The sequence below is a fragment of the Macrosteles quadrilineatus genome, unplaced genomic scaffold (genome assembly GCF_028750875.1).
Source record: "Macrosteles quadrilineatus isolate MER2022 unplaced genomic scaffold, UCM_ALF_1.0 Scaffold_4__1_contigs__length_99947679, whole genome shotgun sequence".
NCBI lineage: Eukaryota > Metazoa > Arthropoda > Insecta > Hemiptera > Cicadellidae > Macrosteles > Macrosteles quadrilineatus.
In genome coordinates, this window is record NW_026542597.1 from 96690579 (window position 1) to 96711970 (window position 21392).

At 35.5% G+C, this 21392-nt stretch overlaps 1 protein-coding gene across 1 annotated transcript; it reads right to left on the minus strand.

Annotated features, from left to right (window-relative positions):
* Nucleotides 1-825: 825 nt before the first annotated feature.
* LOC128991859 (protein SDA1 homolog) lies at nt 826-21385 on the minus strand. The gene is made up of 18 exons (XM_054415086.1): nt 21190-21385; nt 20215-20418; nt 18632-18814; nt 18119-18184; nt 16856-16948; nt 16450-16524; nt 13392-13490; nt 11798-11870; nt 11194-11355; nt 9991-10049; nt 7530-7606; nt 6800-6974; nt 6427-6531; nt 5599-5838; nt 5062-5246; nt 3266-3350; nt 1061-1216; nt 826-957 (listed from the first exon to the last, which is right to left on the minus strand). The coding sequence occupies exons 1-18, from the start codon at nt 21274-21276 to the stop codon at nt 913-915; spliced, it is 2169 nt and encodes a 722-aa protein (XP_054271061.1). The 5' UTR covers nt 21277-21385; the 3' UTR covers nt 826-912.
* Between the last annotated feature and the right edge of the window lie 7 nt (nt 21386-21392).

Below are 21392 nucleotides of genomic sequence, written 5' to 3' on the forward strand. Positions count from 1 at the left end.
ACATTATATCTTAACACATTCCATCCGGTTCAAGGTATGTTTTTATTGTTTTTGCTGGGGTGAAGAACTCTTAATAACAGACAATGCTTAAAAGACAAATGCTGCCAACTACGCAAAAATACTTTCCAAACATAATGTCTAACACTTTTGGAACTATATTTGCTTAAGATTTCTTAATCAATGTAGTTTTAATAGGTCGTCGATTTTATCTGTATTAACACACGATATACTTAACCAAAATAAATCCATAAGAAATAATGTGTTTCATACTTTTCTATACTAAAGTAAAAAGAAGCAAATCAGGTTTTGTGTTAACCTCAACTTCCACCCAAGCGGAACACCTTTTACTTAAGTTGAGCCGTCCCATTGGCTTAGCCACATGTTACTTAGCTTTATCAGGTTGTACATGATTGCAAATCAAACTCGTGCATGTTGAGCGAACTTCAGAGCCACTTTAGTAAATGGGCCCAGGGTTTCAAGGTTTGACGGGAGCGCACCGCCCAAGGAAGAGTATTCCTCCATAAGAAAGGGGGGGGGGTGTGATTATCTCCGGGAGCCCATAGCGCAAAACATGTCAACTGCTGGCCGGATAAACTTCAGAGTTACACTCCAGAGCATCTAAATCACCATTGCTAAAGACCGAATGTCACAGTAGCGCTCGCAGGTGCCATTCAACGAATGACTTAAGTGTAGTGGGTTAATGGTACCGTGAGATGCCCATGACATACTAGGTAGGTATGTCAAAGGGTGAGAATTTCTCTTTGAATCATTAAAAAAATGTTTTTTTCGAAATTCCCTCATAAATTCCAGCAATACAATTACATATTATCAAAAGAGTAAAATCATAATGCACTTTTTTTTACTAAATGTTTATTTTACAAATATACACATTCAGTAGCTCATTTTCACCTATTATCTCATTTTCTTTTGTTTGATAAGGTAGTTTCTCAGGGCAATCTGCAACAAAAGATAAAATTAATACAAAAATTTCCAAGAAAAGTTCAACTGTAGCCTAAAGTTAAGTCAAAATTAACTTTAAAAGAGAAATTCAAGTTCTTACCTGTTTGTCTTTGAAAGATCGCTTTGTCTTTCCCCTGACTTTGTGTTTTATCATCATGAAATTCTTATTCTTCTTTTTCTCTCTGTTGGTTTTGCTGGAGAAAGGGTTTAGTCTGCCATCTTTGTAACCAAACTTTTCTCTCCCTTCTTGTCCTTTCTGAAAGACAAAAAAGTGTTATTACCAACATTTTTATTAATGAAAACACTTGAACAAATTCATCATAGGATACACCACTTTATAATAGTTTTATCTCGAACTCGTGACCCTAGCCTTAGAAAACTCTATCTTCACTCATGTGGCGATCTGTGGTCTAATACCTGCGGATGTGACACAGTCGATCGTGTGGACCAATACAAGTACCTTGGGGTGATCATTGATCAAAGGATGACATGGTCTCTTCATATTATCTATGTAAAGCAAAGATTGAGGAAACTGGTCTACGCCTTTTATCAACTAAGCCGTGTGTTAACGGTTGATCACTGCAGATACGTTTACTATGCATACGTGCAGTCTGTGCTGCAGTATGGCATACTGGCGTGGGGCGGTGTATCTGCTGCCACATTGGCTCCTCTTCACGTAACCCAGAAAACCTTAATCAAAATTATTCTTAAAAGGCCGAAACATTATTCAACAAATTTACTTTTTTCCGAATTCCCAGTTTTAAATATTAGACAATTGTTTATCAAAACACTATTACTTTTCATTAAGAACAACAAGGAAATTATTTTTTCTAACTTACAACACAGTTATCACACTAGACACAGGCATAACTTTGGATACCGCACTCCACAACTAGCATATAGTTCGTTGAAAAATAACGTGTTTTACATAGCTCACATCCTTTATCGCAACTTGCCGCCCAACATAACTGATGCTGAATCAAGCAGTGTCGCTGTGTATAAAAGCAAGGTCTGTGAGTGGCTGATGACTGTGGGACGAGAGGCTGCAGAGGCTTTAATTCGCTCGCCTTACATTTAAATTAATCTCAACATCAAACGCCGCCATAATAGCTATCAAAATAAATTTTTCTTCATAGATTAATATTTTTATTGTTGCTTAAGGCTGTTTATTGTTAACTAATTCTAGTATACAATATATTTATATAGCATATATATATATATTTATTAAGAGCTCCTGATACGTGTTAAGTACAGATGTACACATTATTTATAAACAGTGTGCACATGTTTTTGACCTATGGACAATAACCAAAACCTATTTCCTGCTGGTAAGAGCTCTTTCCTCGAGCACGGACTTGCAGTCCATTCGGGGGAATACTATTCTTACCCTAATAATGTATTCCTGTATTTATAAAGGTGAATAAAGTGATTTTTGATTTGATTTGATTTGATTGAACCATGCCTAATAGACAAACACCATTTTCAATTTTTAAGTAATATTTTCTCTAGTCAACACTTTTCTTCATTCTTCTATTTCTGTACTTTTACCGAAGGTTATACATAATCTACTGTGTTTTAAGGTGTTATCTATGAATTTTCCCAGAAATCGAGTCCTCAATCCCTGTGAAACTTTCTCTGGTCTGGGATTGCTGGGTGGGGAACATTTCCCTTAAGTATCACTATGGTGATCCAAACTTTTCTTTAGTTATCCTCTGATTTACAATAATTGAGGCAACATTGGTTACTACGGCAGATGTTCACCTAAAAGTTGCAAATAACACGAAGTAAGGTACAGAGGAAATTTGCTTATGACACGGAGACGACTGTGTGCTTTCAGCTCTAGTATGTTGTGAAATATACTTGTGACAAGCGAGGAAGATCCCCAACAGTGGGCACTGTGTCGGAATTCCAATCACACAGGGTCTTCCTCCACCATGAGTGTTGTAGTACATGAGGGCGAGGGGAGCGGTGTTGGACTTAGCCCTAGACACCACCAGTGACTAGTACTGGACACCACTTAAGTGCATCATTGAATTTCTCATCTGTAACTTACTACTTAACGTAAAAAAAACGTTAGTAATAACGTTAGTAACGTTAGCCTTTAAACTTCATTGAATTTTTGCCCTAATTTTATAAAAACTTAAGTCCTAAACCTGATAAAAAAAAAGTTAAATGGCACTTGACATTATGATTTATTTACTGCAACTATTATTATGATGAACTGGTTAATCTTCACCGAAACATCAGCCTTTGAGGTATAAAGCATTGAACAAGTAATTTTGTCAAGGTTTATTTCTCAACTCACCTTAACACAGTCAATTCTTGCTTGCTTGTCGTGTTTCCTCTTTTTGTAGATATTTTCAATGTCTGCCAATGAAACTAGTTCTTTCCTGAAAAAAATGTTATTTTTATAACATAAATTCAACAAGATACTACTGCATCAAGTAACAAGAAATGCAAATATTTTACAAGGCATGAGTACAGTAGAACCTCTTTAATCTGAACCCCTGTAATCCGAACGTCCACTAATCCGAACGCCTCATTGCTGTACTCTATACACAGTACAGTAGTTCTTTATTGTATACTGTATTTATTGATATACACACCGTAATTATTTCAATTGTAATGTACAGTACTGTTTTTTCCCTATGTTTACTACTGTATTAAATAAACACTGTATTTAAAAAGCATTTTTCACTTTTACCTAGCTATTGTTAGCCTATGTAAAAACAACAACATGTTCTGTAATCCGAACTATGCAATAGTCCGAACTACCCCCGGTCCCAATTAGTTCGGATTAAAGAGGTTCTACTGTACAAAGAAAGAGTTATCAAACACTTGATAATTCTCACTGTATATTCAGTTATTTTTTTTCTAGACACATGCGACTAGTGCTAGACACGACGTGTACCATTGAATGTTTCCTCTTATCTTACTTCTTTGTTGTAGAACTAAGTGGTATTTGTTTATTTGAATTTGTATTGTTTATTGGTGTTGTTATTCGTTTAGTTGTACAGTAATATGTGAAAGATGTAAAACTCTTTCTTCACACTGGCAATTGATTTTTTTCACCCCATCTATTAGCTATCCTACCAACTGTGAAATTATCACTGCAAAGCTTCAGTCATACAACACCTCTCATTGTGCTAAGAATGCACGATGCAGCAGAAGGTAAGCCAGTTCTAGTGAACAATTTGACCTACTTTACACCCAGCACATTCTGTATCAAACCTCAGTTGAAGAATTGACTTTGAGTATTGCATGGAGACTTGTCATCTACTGTAAAAACATTGATGTTTGGTTTATGTCTAGAAATACTTGAGTATCCTGATGATAAATGTAAATGTTTATTATTTTTTGGGAAAGTTTAAAAATGTAAGTTTTTTTTATTGATACCAGTGGATAAGCATTAGTTAGCAAAGGGTCGTGTACATATGGGGTTACATAGGGTAGAGGGTACATAGGGGTTACATAGGGTAGGGGGTACATAGGGTCGTATAGATATGGGGTTACATAGGGTAGGGGGTACATAGGGTCGTATACATAGGGGGTTACATAGGTAGGAGGTACATAGGGTCTTATACATAGGGGGTTACATAGGGTGGGGGTACATAGGGTCGTATAGATATAGGGTTACATAGGGTAGGGGGTACATAGGGTCGTATAGATATGGGGTTACATAGGGTAGGGGGTACATAGGGGGTTACATGGGTAGGGGTACATAGGGTCGTATAGATATGGGGTTACATAGGGTCGTATACATAGGGGGTTACATGGGTAGGGGTACATAGGATCGTATAGATATGGGGTTACATAGGGTAGGGGGTACATAGGGTCGTATACATAGGGGGTTACATGGGTAGGGGTACATAGGGTCGTTTACATAGGGGGTTACATAGGTAGGGGTACATAGGGTTGTATACATAGGGGGTTACATAGGATAGGGGGTACATAGGGTCGTATACATAGGGGGTTACATAGGGTCGTATTTACAGGTTCGTCAGATCATTGGACTTATCTACTGAGAAAAATTGTAGGAACAGAATATTAATGGAAATTGCTCATAGAAACATATATCATTTAACCTATATTGGTTCTTACTTGGCTTTTGAATCGTCCTCTTCCAGTTTTCGCTTGATGCCTTTTTTAGGGGCTTCGATTTGTTTCCTGATCAAAGCTGCGTCGATTTCTTTAAAGTCATCATCAGTCAAGATCCGCATTACGCTGACTTCGGCTGCTTGTTTCTTCTTCATTGCCACAACTTCTTTGGCGTCTACTTTCTCGATCTTGGTAAAATTTATACAAATTTAAAAATTACGTAAAAAATAGTTATTACAATGGTAAAATTAATTTCATCTTAAACATAGGCTAACCTAAACTGCCAATACAAGCATAAGTTCGCTTCGCCAATTCATTACATGCTAAGGTTTATTTAGGAATCTGTTCCACCCCAAACTTACAAAGCAAAAACCAAAATTATAAATTTTCTTTCTAACAAATCCAAGCCTACAACATATTTACTGCAGATTTAAAAGTTAATTTAATGTTCATCTTAACTGTAAATCTTCACAAAAATCTCTTTCAAACAATACTTTGTGTCGAAAAGTCTATACTATTTAGATGAATTGTGAAAACTACCTTTTCAGATTTTCCTTTTTTTACTTTTTTATCTGATTTATCTTTTTCTTCTTCCTCTGAACTTCCATCTCCATCTTCATCTTCACCTTCCTCTTCTTCATTTTCCTCTTCTTCATTTTTCTCTTCATCATTATCCCCTTCTCCTTCCCCTTCAGACTCTTGTTCATCTTCTGAGTGAGATACGTCGATCCAACTTCCATCTTCGCTGTCAGAGTCTGCCTCATCAGTTTTACTTGTACTCTAAAAACATATTTATTTATTATTTAGTGGTTTTGCAGTAAAATATTACCACTGAACAGCATCAAATAGTTTGTGGTTTACTAATTTTATTTTGAGTAGATAAACTGGACTAGTTTGAAAGGATTGTCAGTTGTTTCAACTTTCAAATAGTGTTCAGAACATCAAAATCAATATAGTTCACTACATTGGGACTGAAATATAATTGTCAGCTGATCCAAAAGGATAACAAATTTCTAAGGGAGTAAATTTAGTCTATGATATAACTTTTACTGAAACTGTTACCTTTGACTATTGATGGATGATAAAACTAGACATTCCATCAACATGTTAAAGTTGTCGCCAGTTTTTTAATCAAATGTACGTTGAAGTGAGCCAACGACCTGCTGAAATAAATTACCAATTTCTGTCCAAACATGCGGACGTTTTAACCAAGTCAAACTCATAGGACAACTAATAACACACTCTGGGCCTGACTACTCAACTGTGTGTTTTTTTAATAAAAAATGTTTGACAGCTGCTCCATACTGTTAGGGTGTCCACTTCAGTATCCAAAAATTGATGCTGTTACTTTCTCTTTTAGTTTCTCACCTCATTTTTATCCAGCAAGACTTCAGCTCCTGGTACCGCCTCAGGGACGTCCATTTCTCCAAAGTTCTTCAGTTTCAGCTCAACAGACGCTTCTGTAGGTTTTCCCTGCAACAAGAAATGAAAAACTCAAAAAAGAAATATTGTCTTTTGGGCCTTAAAAATAAAACACTCATTAAGGCTTTAGTTTAAATCACTAGTCCAAATACAAATTATGAAATCGCTAGTGGGTAGAGTACTCTATCAGAAGGTCAACAGTTGAGTTTGAGTCAGAATATTTTTTTATGATTACAATATTAAAAAGATTCTAGATGTAAAATCCTCACTAAAGAGAGTTATTCAGGTTTCACTGTTTATAGTTGTAAACACTTTTTACCCTGTCTCGCTTGTGTAGCAGTGTAGGCGCTGTGTGCCTGTACAAGTGTATGAGAGACCGAGCCGCCATCATGACACTGCGCTCTCGGTAGTTCTTGTACTGCGCCAAGTCTCCTAACAGGTCTTCCGTCATCACTAACGGGTTACGAGAACACATTTCTCGGACTGCGTTCAGCCTGTGAATTTATATCTTCATTACCAACAGTTTAAATTGTGGGATGGATATAGAAATGTGAGGAAATGTAATGTGAGGAAAAACACAATAACATACAATTTAGAAGAGAAGTAAAAATTCTGTAATTTCGTCTAGCGATTCCTAATACCTACTCCTTAGAGTCTAGGTGACGATCATTCGGCAACTATATCCCCTTCTTTGGATCCTTGCCAGGAATATCAATCTTCACTCATACTGAGGTCGTCAAAACATTAAACACGCATACACTTACATTTAGACAAGGCATACAAAATTAATATTTGACCCCTACTGTGGCTACAGGTGGGCATTGCTCGGTTGGCGAGCAGACTGCCCACAGTACCTCAATTAGTTTTGACGACCTCAATATGAGTGAAGATTGATATTCTTGACAAGGAAGAAGGCGACATAGTCACTGAGTCGTCTACCCTATGAGGAGTAAGTATTAGGAATAACTAGATGAAGTCAAGGAAAATTGATCTCTTATATGTTTGAGTGATGCGAGATTACACCAAAATATAATTATTTTTGTTGTTACCCAATTGCCATGACATCAGAGGAGTTTCTCTCACTGACAAAGTTGTTCACTAGTGTCCTCAAAACTGGTTCTAGCACCTGAAATGGAAAAAAAAACCGTTTAAAGTGTGAAAAGATAGATAAGGTGGGTAGTTTGATGGGATTTGTGTAAACACTTTTCCTACTTTCAGGTTATTCACTTTAGGTTATTCAGGGATCATCACCTGCTCTCTAGATGCAATTTAGGTTATAGAGAGTGAAGAAAAAATGATCTGATGAGGAGGTAGAAAGTTTTAATCTTGAGTGATTAGATTAGGTGATAGTGGTAGTTAAGAACGTGTGCGCTTCATTGTCCACATGAGGAGACTTTAGTAGCCATAGAGCAATATGGTGAAGTATCAAAAAACAAAAAGGCAACAAAAAGAACTCAAAATTTACATTTGCACAAATTGACTTTGTTAACATATCAATACAATTTTCTTCTACTGCACAGCTAATAAACTGAAAAATATTACTAAACCAAAGTGATTCTGTTTAGTTCTGCTTTTTACCAACAATGGCTGATAGAATCTCTTTTTACAGCAAGATACAAAACAAAGTACACTTACTAACTACAAAGTACAAAGTAACTTATTAGTCTCTTAGCCTAGGTTTTTATGTTGTTGAAAAAGAGTTAAAATAGTGTGGTTGAATATTAAAAGTATGAATAGGTTCCACAAGCTACCAGGGGCGGACTGGCCCGCCGGCAATATTTGCGCCCTCGTTAAAGGAAAAAATCATAAAATTTTTTTAAAAAATGAGACGAGATGTATTTTTTAGAAAGCTAGAGGAAAAACTTAGAGTAAAAGTTTCAGCAGTGAATAGCAAAACATAAAGTCGGGTGTGAGACCTGAATAGACACTGTCGGCAAGCGAGAGCAAAGCAGCTCTTCTCTCTCGTACGTGTAGGCCTACTCCGAGTGGAAGGCACTTACTTTACTCTGTGGTCTGAGCAAACAGCTGTCCTCTTCCCGCGTCATTTTACGCCGATCCCGAAAAAAACTGCACTGCGACCACGAGTACTAGAAAAATGCCGGTATGGATCATAAACATAAACAAATTACGTTTTTGGCCCGAAAATAAACATTATTTAACATTGCTTAAATGGAACTGCCAAATCATATGTTCAATGCTCAGTATAGGATTCGGGCTAACAACGTCATTTGTTTATGTTTGTGATCCATACCGGTATTTTTCTAGTATTCGTGACTGCGACTACATCCGACATCGGTCGGTGTCACGATGTCGTCTGTGGTAAACAACTAGTGAAGATAATTTAATATTATTCATATTTGTTATAATATTTAATTATTGCTCACACTATAACTATTTCACTTTAAGTCACATTTAATTTTATCAATATCAACTCAACTCTCTTGTAAAATGGCGTTTGCCGTGCATGTAATAAATAAATAAAGAGTGTGAGCTGCCAGTGCCAATTAAAATGTGACTCTCTTTAGTGAGTGTCTGATTTGTGTCTCTGTGTCGAAAGATTCAATTTATTTTTATATTCTTTACCTACACAGGACACATGAACGAAAGCAGTATTGTAGAATCACTACTTTTACAAAATTTAAATAGATTTAGTGACAGTGTATTTATTTGTTAACTTAACCATTACACAGTAAAGGTTAAACAGTAAACAGTATTTTAATATGTGGCTACAGCCTATTAATTAACTATTTCAATATGCACTATGGCACTAATTTTGGCAACTTTCCTATTTTACTTACAGATAGCCAGCCTAAAATACCTTCTTAGTTCTCTCTAGGCTATTTCGTTTGTAGAAATAGGTTAGGTAAGTTTAGGCCTACTTTAGGGTTACAGTTTTGACTTAATGTAATGCTAAAAAGTTTAAGTCAATAAATTGGTTTTGTTCACAGTGAAAGCATATTGTTTGTGTTAAAATAATTTCATAGAAGTCTAAAATATATAGGTAACTTCTGTTATTTACAGTGCCAAAAAATACAACAGTTGCAGGTTCATGCTGTAAACAGGAAGCAAATGATTTATATTGTATGCATGCAGCCAAGCCATGCAAGGGAAAACAAAGAAAATACACAAATATAATACGAAAGAACCTAAGAAAATCATTTGTATTTTGATTTTTGTTAGGAAATTTACTGTCAGAATAGCACCAAGTCGTGTGGGTAAATAGTCTAAATTTTGTAAACCAAACATTAACCAATAGTGTCAGTTATCAGATTTCTAATTTTCCACTGTTAATGCCTCTAGATTGCCTAAAAATGCGAGTTTACAGGTATAATTTTTAAAAAATGTCTGGCATGGTATTCCAAAATATGCCAAAATGTCAAAAATGGTATTCCATACCCCCCAGACCCCCCGGTTGGCGCCTTCGGGCTGGTCAAGGTTTACGCCCTAATAGAGTACCCAGTCCGCCCCTGCAAGCTACATTACTGTCTATTATTGGTTAAATACACTTACATCTGGAGGAACCAAATCATGACACGCCTGAGCCGCGTACACCAGCAACTTCGTCACCTCTGGAAAACAAACAAAACAACATATTAATTTATAAACATATAAATATAAATTTGAAGTAAAAACTTGCTTTTCCATGAAAGGATAAAAGAGTGAAAATGATATTTAGAAATAGGAAATTGATGAAATGGGATATAGCTTCACTTAGACCTCCTTAGCCTTTGTAATGAGTGTGGGATGATAGAACTGGACCATTGCTAAAACTTCTATCTGAAAAGGTTACAGTGGCAGATCATGACGTTACCATTGTAATCTTCGGTGAGTGCCTCCAGAAGATACAAGATGATTTAGAAACCCAAACCTAACTAGAGAAGAGAACTCTCTCCATCTCTCTTGAATAATATAAGTGCACTCAGTTTCAGGCCTACTAACCTTACAATGATTAAGTAAAATGTAAAACTGATTACCCTCCAAATAAAAAAACCAACAAAGTTCAAAGAGCCTGTTCCACTTTTTGAATCTTCCAAGGTGGTCTCTTTATCTCTTATGCTAGCAGTACACTATCGCCGAATATAGGCAAGCTATGGCAAGCGTGTACCCGGTCTGCTCGTGTACGCTCGGGATAGTTCGCATTGCCATGATTTGTGCTCCATTTTTTGTCGGATTTTTGAACGAGTCAAAGGAGACGAGCAAAGGCGAGTGCCGGAAGTTAAAATACCTCTAACACCAGCAAGCATGTTCGGCAGACATGGGTGAGCTCGTGGTTAAAGTTCAGCAGCATTCGTTGTCGCAAATCGAGTAAAAATTTTGGCAAAACATTTGGCCGAACATTCGGCGATAGTGTACTGCTAGCAACTAACATTTTTGTTTGTTTTGTGTACACTATTATCATTTTAATGCTATAATCTAAACCTAGAAAAACTCTGCAGGATGTCTAGCTTTTTAATTTCTCAACACTGGACGCAGCAGTTGCTTATCATTACTGTACATTTATATTGTCATAACTAAAAAGCTAGTGTCAGTCAGTAATAATGCCACACAAGTTATCTAACTCTTCTACATAATCTTTCACTCACACTTTTATGAAAATATACACCAATCTAACATGGTGTTATTCAAAAGTATCTAAGAGGGTATCCAAACCTACTGTTTCAACAACTATGTATTTTTTTTAGTTACTTGTACATTACAGTAAATGAACTTTACCCTTCTGATGTGGTTGGAGGAATCGCTGTATGTAAGGGTAGAAGTTCAGTAGAATCAGTTGATGGAGGCCGATCAGTCGAGAGACAGCGTCCAAAGTCATCAGTCGCACTTCAAACCTCTCGTGGGACGTTTCTAGTTGTTTGAACAGTTTTTCTGCCATTCCTGAAAAATTCAAAATTAAAATGTTAAATTACCTACATTTTTTTAAGATGTTGGCGGTCTCTTTACCTTGCATTTTCCTGATTACATAGGCTACAGACAGACCTGTATGTGGAATGGATCCAGCAATCCAAGGCGTGAGCTGGTACAGTACAAGGGTGAACTGTACTGATAAAAAGCAGTGGCATGGACCAGGATCGGAACCCACAACATTGCTGCCTTAGGCCAGAAGTCTATGACGCTACCGACTGAGCCACCGACTCATCAAACTTTGTATGAAGGGTGTTTTTTAATAACAATAAATTTACACAGACTGTTTAATGGTGTGTTTTGTGTTTGTTTATAATTTTTTTAGGGAACAGCTCAAACTCTGGTTTATAAACTTACCAATTACATGTTAAAATTAGAGCCTTTCTCCAAAATATTTATTAGTATGCATATTTACCTTGAGGATCATGGATTAGCTGTAACGCAGAAAAATTGTAAACTGGTGCAGCAGACTTCTTCTTTTTGGATTTCTGAAACATGGTTTAGAAAAAATTATAATTTTCAATTTCATGTTGAATGGTCTCTGGATCATGATTTTACTAATAAAGGTTTAGTTAGGTAACCTGATGTCTGTAATGTATCTGTCATAGTGTTCTGTAAAGTAAATCTTCTGACGCACTCCACCATAAAAGATTATTAGCAAGACATCCTAACCTGATAATGTGTTCATTTTCCGACAGCACAAAACAACCGTAGTTAATTAAATATTACAACCGATGGTTTTGACAGACAACAGATAACCTAAGACTTTATTAGTTAACTATGATTTTTATAAAAAAACTGAAACAATAAACTCACTCATATTGTGATATTATGAGGGGGAGGGAGGAAAAATCAATACTAAGGTAGATTGGACAATTGAGAAGTACCTATGCAGGAAAAAGGATTCAAAGGAAAACTGAATTGAAGCTAAGAGAGTAGTAGAAAGAGAGAAAGACTTAGAGATGAAGTGAAGATGGTATTTGAGTATAAAATAAGTATTTATTGTATAATTTATTATACAGCAATGGGTTGGTTACAAAATAAGCTATTACCTTTGACCGTTTTTTAAACTAGCTGTTTCAGTTCAGTTCTTAGAATTGAAAAGATTCACTTAACAGCATTTTTACTTACTTAACAGCATTGTTGTTTTACTACCATACTTGACTCTAACTAAGAATCCTTGACCCTTCGACCCCCTCACCCTCTAAATGTCTTCTTATTATTGAACTGGCTTTGGTTGTTGTCGCCGACATTCTCATAACCGTGTTTAAGTTTTCTTTCAAATAATTAAGGCTAAAAAAAATTTCCCATATTCAGTTTTTTTGCTCTTAAAATTACGTATACTGATAACAACCAGGCCTACGCACCTGCCCATGTTGGACTATCCATAAGTATGGCAGATTCATCTGACAATAATGTTGTACTAGTTAATCTTGCTTTTTTTTTTATTTATATTTCTGTAATGAAATTGGGATAAATAAACGTATTTCATTTCATTTTATTTCATATCACTTTACAACATGAGTAACGAACCAGGTTCAAGGATTGAAAGAAAAATGAGTAGAATTGTAATATTTTTGACATCAACTTATCAGCTGTTAAGACCAATTTAATTGATTAAACAATGGTGAATTGAACAACAAGTGGTTAGGACAGTAAGTTGTTGATTAAAACAATGGTGAATTGAACAAAAGTGGTTAGGACAGTAAGTCGTTGCATCACAATGAGTGGCTATGAGAGGTTATAAACGAAAACATAATCTCTCTTAGAAATTATGAGTAAGTTAGTGATTTTTAACAACTAAGAAACCATTGTAAAGTAGTGTACGAAACTTGTGTAATTAGCCTCATCGGCACTCGTAGAAGTTTTAAAGGCACTCACCAAGGCTTGTACCTTAAATTTTCTACTCGTGTCGTTAAGACTATCCTGTTATGCGATCGTTGCGTAAACTACTATTCTAATTTCTATGGATAAGAAATCTTCTAAAAGCAGAGAGAAAAACCACTCACCTGTACCAATTGTTTGACTTTTTTCAACTGTTTTTCTCTTTTTCTTGTCTTCTTGTTGACTTTATTCGCCATCATTACTTCCTTTGCGTTTGGTTCGTCCTAAAATGTTGTTCAGTATTAAATACACATTATTAACTTAAACACTTCTTGATCGGTATTTCCGACTTCCAGTAGCCAATAGTACAGTAGTCGCAGTTAGTCTGGGCGCGCGGACCCTTGTGTACTAACCGTCCCCCACCTCAAAGCCATGAAGACAGCGCTGAGGCGCTGAACAACCCCAGAGAGCCGTGTGGGCCAGATGTTTTTGGAAAAGAGCAATAAACACTCCCCTCTACACCCCCCGCCATAGCGCGGCCACACGCCCAGACTAGCTGCGACTACTGTATATAAGGGATGCCATTGAGATTCTTATCACTCACCTATTAAGTCTGATAATGATCAAGAAGTTTTTTATTAACTAAAAACAATCATAAAAAAAGAGTATTATTGTCAGGCCTGCATCATGGTAAAAATAAACAGGAACAGAACTTTTTTGTTATTCCTTATGGTAAAACTTACTGTAGCCTAAGAATTTGAAAATAATCTACACAATCAAACTCGAGAAAAAGTAAAAAAAAAAGAGAAAAAAAAGAGAAAAAGTATCAAAAAGATACTTTTTCTAAATAATTTAGTCAGAAAATTGATATTAGTGATGTGCGCTACGTATCGTATCGTATCGGAATATCGCGATACGCGAGGGACAATATGATATTTTGATACGATATTTGAAAAACGATACGTATCGTATCGCCTAAAACGATATTTGTATTTATATCGGCACATAGAGCGATACGATTCATGTCAAAACGATATTTTTAAGCTTTTTTTGCGCAGGCTGAGCAAACTGCAAAATCTGTACTCTGTGGATGTGTAGTTTGAAATAGGAGTTTTTGACGTCTGTATTTTTGGTTTTTACTTGATAATGTACCAGTCCCATCCCAGTCCAGACCATTTCCGCTAGCGTGCTATCTAGCACTAGCAGTGCAAGAGTGTAGGCGGCCGTGGTGGGAGGGAACTGTCTGTGGCAATTACATTAATGTATCTGCAATCCTAAAATGCTATGGGAAGGATAGGCAAACAGGTCCAAGACGTAGGGAGTAGTGAACTTGTAACACGGAAGTAGAAAAGGCGAGCAGTGTGGAGTGTGGAAATGGATTAATGTTAATGTCTGCAATACTAAGACTGTTTTCAGAGTAAACTAATGATTTTCCCCGAGCAAAGCTTGGTCCCCAGGTACTTATACAGTCTAACCTTGATATAACGAACCTCGATATAACGAATTCCTTGATATAACGAATTTTTTTTTTAATCCCCTAGAACTCTCCATAAGACACAATATATATTTTACCTCTACATAACGAACAAACCATAACAAAGACCTTGATATAACGAATTTTTCGTGATTTCGGCTAAAATAAGACACCTCAATATAACGAATTTATCATTGTCAGAACCTCTACATTGCGAATTTAACCTCTGCATAACGAATTGTCTACGTCTTTCCCTCGATATAACAAATCCCCCACCCAATTATTGTTTTGGGAAAATCTGTTTCTTTATCAAATTAAATGGAAAGGTCACGTCATCGCTTGCGCTAACATTCGTCTGCTCCGTTTTACGTCTTTGTCTGCTGTCGCTGCGCGCGCTATGTTGCAACTGAGAACTGATTTCATTCACTATGATAACGACGTAATGTTTAGTAAGCTGTGATTGGGCGATATGGGATAACTATGGTGAATTGTACAATTTTTGGATAAAGAGAAACCTAAGAAAGAATATAAAAACAAAACCAAAGAGAAAGAATAGCAACATCGTTATTTTAACATTCCTTTTACGAGTGTTTTTATTATCCTTAAGTTGGCTATGATTATACACTTTTATAATGACTTATCTAACAATTTATTGTTTTCAATACGATTTGTTACAACTAGCAACACCAATGCTATAGTTGGTGATTATTATTGACATTCCTCTGTTGTGATAAATCAGTACTGTACTGTAAGTAGCCTACTGGCCTATCGCGAAGAGTAGCTTACAAAACTTTCTACTGTTTTGTTTTGTTCTTTACATGGTTTATGACTACGCAATACAGTGTTTGGCTAGGTTTTAGGAGGGTTTAGAACAAGCTGTGATTTTAAACTTACAGCTTTTAACCTGTACCAAGGTCAATGCCATTGTCATGATTGCGCAATATTCAAGATCCCTCACCTTTATTATGCCGGATAATTTAGGTTCTACCATTGACTATTGGATACAGAAGGTTCTACTGTACAATGAACACTGCACTGTAAAGTATTGTAGCCTATGCTACTTTAATTGTGTTTTAATTAGGTCAAATCCCGACCTATATTGACCGACGCTGGTTCTGAACCTCGACTTAGCGAAATTCCTGCAAAACTAACCTCTATATAACGAACCTCGTTTTAACGAAATCCTTGATATAACAAATATTCAGTTCGGTCCCTTCAGATTCGTTATACTGAGGTTGGACTGTATAAATTTTCCGTTTCTAGGTTAGGTAGGGGAGGGAGGAAACGATACAATACGTATTGTTTTTCGATATTTTTGACGATACGATTCGCGTATCGCGATACAGACGCCCGATTCAATACGGCGATACAATATTTTTTTCCGATACGCATCGTATCGCTGTATCGCGATACGCGTCCGTATCGCCCATCACTAATTGATATAGGCAAGTCTTCCTTAAATAAATATGCAAACCAGAAACCCTAAGAAAATTACTACAACGACAAACTAGGCCCTACTTTCCAAATAAGTCAGTTGTTTTATCATGTATCGATGAAAAGTCAACGCTAAATTCGATAATGCGTGATAAAAAACTAATATTTTTCCAGTGACTGGATAAGCCTACTTAAATTTTCATGTTCTAGTTAAATATAAACATTTTAAGGGTTAAGAATTCTGTTTTGTTTACCTTTTTCAAAAAGAAGCTTTCACACTATGTTTATAGAAATTTGAGCTGTGCTACACCAGCCCAGAATTTTTCTTTACTTACATCTGAATCACTGTCTGAGTCGTCTTCTTTGCGTTCATCGGAACTGAGGAAGAACTTCAGTGCTGTTACCAGAACCTAAAAAATTGATAAAACCATCAGTGGCGATTGTTTAAGACTTGTAGCAAACTGGAACAATAGTTAATTGGAGGAGTCAGTTTGGAGGAGTTAATCGGAGGGTCTTAGGATTGGAGATATAAGAGATTGCTCTAAAGATGAAAATCTATACGTATTCTAACAATAATGGATCCCTACAATCTATAAAATATACTATCCATCAACATTCTAGAATTAATTTGTTACATTCTGTGATTTCTACAATCTATAACATAAATGTGATTAACAAGTAGAGAAACTTGGGTCCATTTCCTTAACTTCACATCATAAAGGCAAACAAATTTTCGCTCACCTTTGTAACTTTGGAAAAACAAGCTGTGGCGATAACATTGACGGTCTTCACATCGTTCCAAATGTTTTTCTTGTACAGTTCTACCATGATGTCCTTAAACACACAACATTTAAAGTTTTTTAGTAATCAAGACAGTAATATTTGAATTGTGGTTTGACTCAGGGATGGTAATGATAATATTTTAAACAAATGTAAAAATACTAAGATAGAACAGAACATTACAAATATTTTAACATGCGTTGATACTTATCAAATGTGAGAAACTGTAATATAATTCATTCCTGGTATTTTTTTAGTTATTACCAACTGAGATATTCCTGGGAAAATTGTGTTATAATTAATTCCTGGTATTTTCAGATATTACCAACTGAGATAACTGGGAAACTGAGCGTATTTTTACCCCAAAAAAATTGCTAAGGGGAAGATAAAAAGTGTTTTTCACCAAACTTTAATACCATAGGAAGAAATAAATAAACTTGTCAAATTTTATTAACATATATTCATCAACAAGTTAGTTTACAACAGTTTTCATTTTCTCCATAAGAACATGGGAATTATAAATTTACTATATAGGCTTACCTCCGTCAGTAGTCCAAAATTGTGTCTTATTTCAACTTAACTAATGCTTTGAACAACATTAGTTGAAATAAGACACAATTTTGGACTACTGACGCAGGTAAGCCTATATAGTCATTATTCGTAGTCCAGGGGCCATCAGAATGAATAATAGGCCTAAATTTACACTTTTTTAAATTTTCTCTGTCTAACCGTTGGCACTTCAATGTACTAAACTGTTTCTTTTCTTAGGCTCTACAAAATGGTTTGGAAAGAAATTGAAAAGTTTTAGGCTATGTGTTTAGGGTCGAAAATGGGGAAACCCATTTTTACCCCGTAAAACACCCCATAAACCCCAGTTCCAATGGTCCGATCATACTGGTTTGCGAACTTGTTCGAATAAATGTATGTTTACACGCTTATACCAAATTTCATCAAAACCGGATCATTTTTGCTTGAGTTATCGTGCTAACGGACACACATATATATGTATAAAGGTCTAAATATATGTGTGAATTTGAACGGATGGGGTTTTTGGCCTTTAGGGACCTCAAAATGAAAATGCAAGTCGGTACCGGGTCCTGGTCTTACCATGAGTACAACGGTAATAGATTATTCCCTATATGGGAAATTCGCTAAAAAGGAAGGATCTTTAAAAAGGAAAAGGTTGTGAAAATTTTAAACATAGGTAACTAGTTACATACTTACCAAAGAGAGTTTTGCAGCTTTTGGATTATTGTCCTTCAACATGCTGAACATGAAGTTTTGAAGAGTCTGTGAAATAAAAACGTCATTAGAACAGAATTGAATGGACTTCTTGCAAACTGTATCAACTGAACGAACAGAACTTGTTTTTTTACTATTCATTTGTGTATCTTAACTATTAGAATTTTTAATGTCTTTTTTTGTAGGGAACGGTTGAAATTCTGATCTTGTTACCATCCAACATGGAATGGGACTTTGCTTTTTATTTTTATTCTTGGACGGCATCATTCCATATTGACAGCCCAATGACAAACGACATCTGAGGCCAATAACAATCTCGTTCTCACGGATTTGAACCAGAGACCTTCAGTTTTGAAGCACTGTAACCACTTGGCTACTAGATTTACGATAGTTGATTGTCGATCGGATATTTTAAAATGTAGGCTACCCTCTTTGAGTTAGTGTTACGTACATTACTTAAAGGCTTAACTGATGAACACAACTAATTTGACTTACAGTGTTGAGCTTAGCGTTCTTATGTTTTGCGTTCATATTCTTAATATCCGTTACAATGTGGGATTGTAAAAATGTCCGTAGAGCTTTATCGTTGCAGCGAAGTAACTGAAAGAAGAGGGATAAAAGATCTGTAGGCTGCAGCAGGTTTTTGTTCCTCAGCAAAATCAATGCTCGGCAGAATGTCTGCAAAGGAAATTTCACTAATTAAAACAATTCAGAAAATACAGTAGGCGTATTTACAAATTTCAATGCAGCTTGTGGATCATCTATTTTTAATGTATCTAATTGATAATATAAGTTAGAAGAGTTAAAACTGTAGGCCTAGCATTCTTAAATACAATAACATCAATTACAAAAATTACAAAGGATAAGTAAGTTGTTTCACAGTGTTATCAGTTTTGGTTTAATTCTATGGGGTAATAGCTCAAGAATTGATGAAGTACTGATTTTGCAGAAAAAGGCTATTAGAATAATGACAGGCTCAGAATTGAACGCTCATTGTAAACCTCTTTTTGCTGAACTTAAAATAATGACTGTGATAAATCTATATATTTTCATGTTATGTGTCTATAGTAAAGAAATAGAATGCACTTTCAACAGAGATGTTCACAAGTATAACACCAGAGCACAACATAAGGTCCATGTTCCTAGAGTTAGGTTAAGTAAAACCACAGAAAACGTACTACTATAACCCAGAATGCCAACCGCATGGTAAAAAGCATTAAGCGTTTTGAGAGAGCTTCGCCACCAGCGTTGCCATGCAATAGCATAGCAACGCTGGGTGCGCTGCCTACGGATTGACAGGCAAAGCTCTCTCAAAACACTTAATGCTTTTTACCATGCGGTTGGCATTCTGGGTTATAGTAGTACGTTTTCTGTGGTAAAACTCAAAAGAGCCATGTAGTTAAAGGTTTAAAAATGTTGAATCACCTTCCTTATAAGTTAACCTGTCTACCCTTAAAAAGTTTTAAATGTAAGTTGAATTCTCTTTTAACAGCAAAGCCTTTTTACAGCATTAAAGATTTCTTTGAAAACAAGTTCAATTAGTTTTTTATTGTTGATGTCAGATGTGCTGTTTGCTTTTTATTGTCTAATGTTAAATGTATGTTTTTATTGTTAAATCTCCTGTTACCGCCCATAGAAATTTTAACAATTTTTTTGTACTATATAGGTATTGTTGAGTTTTATTTTGTTATTGTGACTTTTTTTAACTGTTAAAAAATTTTATGTATTGTTGACATTTGTTTATATAGACTACTTGTATATTTTTTTTTCAATCAACTTCTGTGATAGAAATCTAAAGACGATTTAAAGACTGCTTCTTATTGATAATGGTTGTTTTCTTAAGACAAGCAATTCATGTTTGCTAAAAATTGTACCTGACGATGGCCTATACATTTTTCTAATGTTTTCGGCAATAAATGTTTCTGATTTCTAAGTTTTTTTTACTTAGGCCTGCTGGTATAGAGGTACTGTAGGCCTAATTAATATTCATGTTCCTAATGTAAAGTAGCTCTATCAATAGGCTCCTTTTATAAACTTAATTACCGGTATAAATTATTTGTTGACAATTTTTCACCCACCATTCTCATAGCAGGGTCCAAAACCGTGTTGTGAGTGTTCAACAGATTGATAAGCTCCTGTGCATAGTCGGATAGTACATCGGGATAACAGTGAGCGACTTGTGCAATAAACATCACCAACTCGTCCAGACTCTTGTTGACTTGGTTTGGATTGAGCCAAAACACTTGTAACAGTGATTTGTAGTGCCGCAGTTGAAGCATAAACTGAAACATAGGTTTAGAGTAGTGTTTTGGCATGTATGTAACGCTAATAGCCTAGTGTTCACTTCACACATAGGCCTACTATGTAGATCACAGGCGCAACATTAGATTATTTTTGCTTGTACAAGTATTATGACTAGGCCTAACTACCCATATTTATTTTGTTGATGTTGAAGGGGTCATGTAAAGAAAAATTGTCAAGAGCAATAAGTAACTTAATGTTAGGTGTTTGTATGTACTTGTCACTGGGGATAAACTAAAGTATAACCATAGCAATACAGATAAGTATCAGATGGAAAGCAATCAATATTTGAGCATATATTTTTGTGCAGGCTAAGTTAATCAAGATGTTGCAGTTTTAGGTAAATTGTTGATTAAACATAACCTCTATGTCAATTTTTCTTAAAGACTGTCTTTCAACAAATTATTGAGTTCAAATCCTTATTATAACAGGTATAGGGTAGTTTACGGGGTACAGTTTCTTAACTGGGCTATGCTAATATTGATTGAAACTATCGAATTGAAAATACTGATTAATAATCGATATTTTTATATATATCTATTATAAAATAAAGCTATCATAACCTAACCTAACCAACCAAACTTGCTGATGGTGAAAAAATCGCATGAAGGTTTACTAATCGAATCGATAGTTTCAATCGATATTAGCGTAGCCCAGTTAAGAAACTGTACCCATGGTCAGTAATTGTAATACTCAACTTTGGATTAGTATCGTAAAATTAGTATTATAACATAATTTTGTTTTTAACTAACCTCATCTTTGTAAGACACTGGATCTCTTTTTATAAGATTTTGTAACTGAGGTAAATTGTTTGGTAGTTGGTTGTTGTGCCTAACCATGTTTGCGTTTGCAAAATTTCAGCTTTATATATCTAATAATAGAAATTAATAAGGTTTAATTAATTTATAACACACTATAATAACACTCCGCGCATGTTGTTTTGTTAGGTTATATT

Bases quoted from the DNA above. Each gene is read 5' to 3' on its own strand.
- LOC128991859 (XM_054415086.1), bottom strand. From the start codon at position 21,276: ATGGTTAGGCACAACAACCAACTACCAAACAATTTACCTCAGTTACAA. The intron at 5,839-6,426 runs GTGAGAAACTAA...ATATGTTTTTAG, and splicing joins TCTTGCTGGATAAAAATGAG to AGTACAAGTAAAACTGATGA. The intron at 5,247-5,598 runs GTAGTTTTCACA...AATTTTACCAAG, and splicing joins AAAAAGGAAAATCTGAAAAG to ATCGAGAAAGTAGACGCCAA.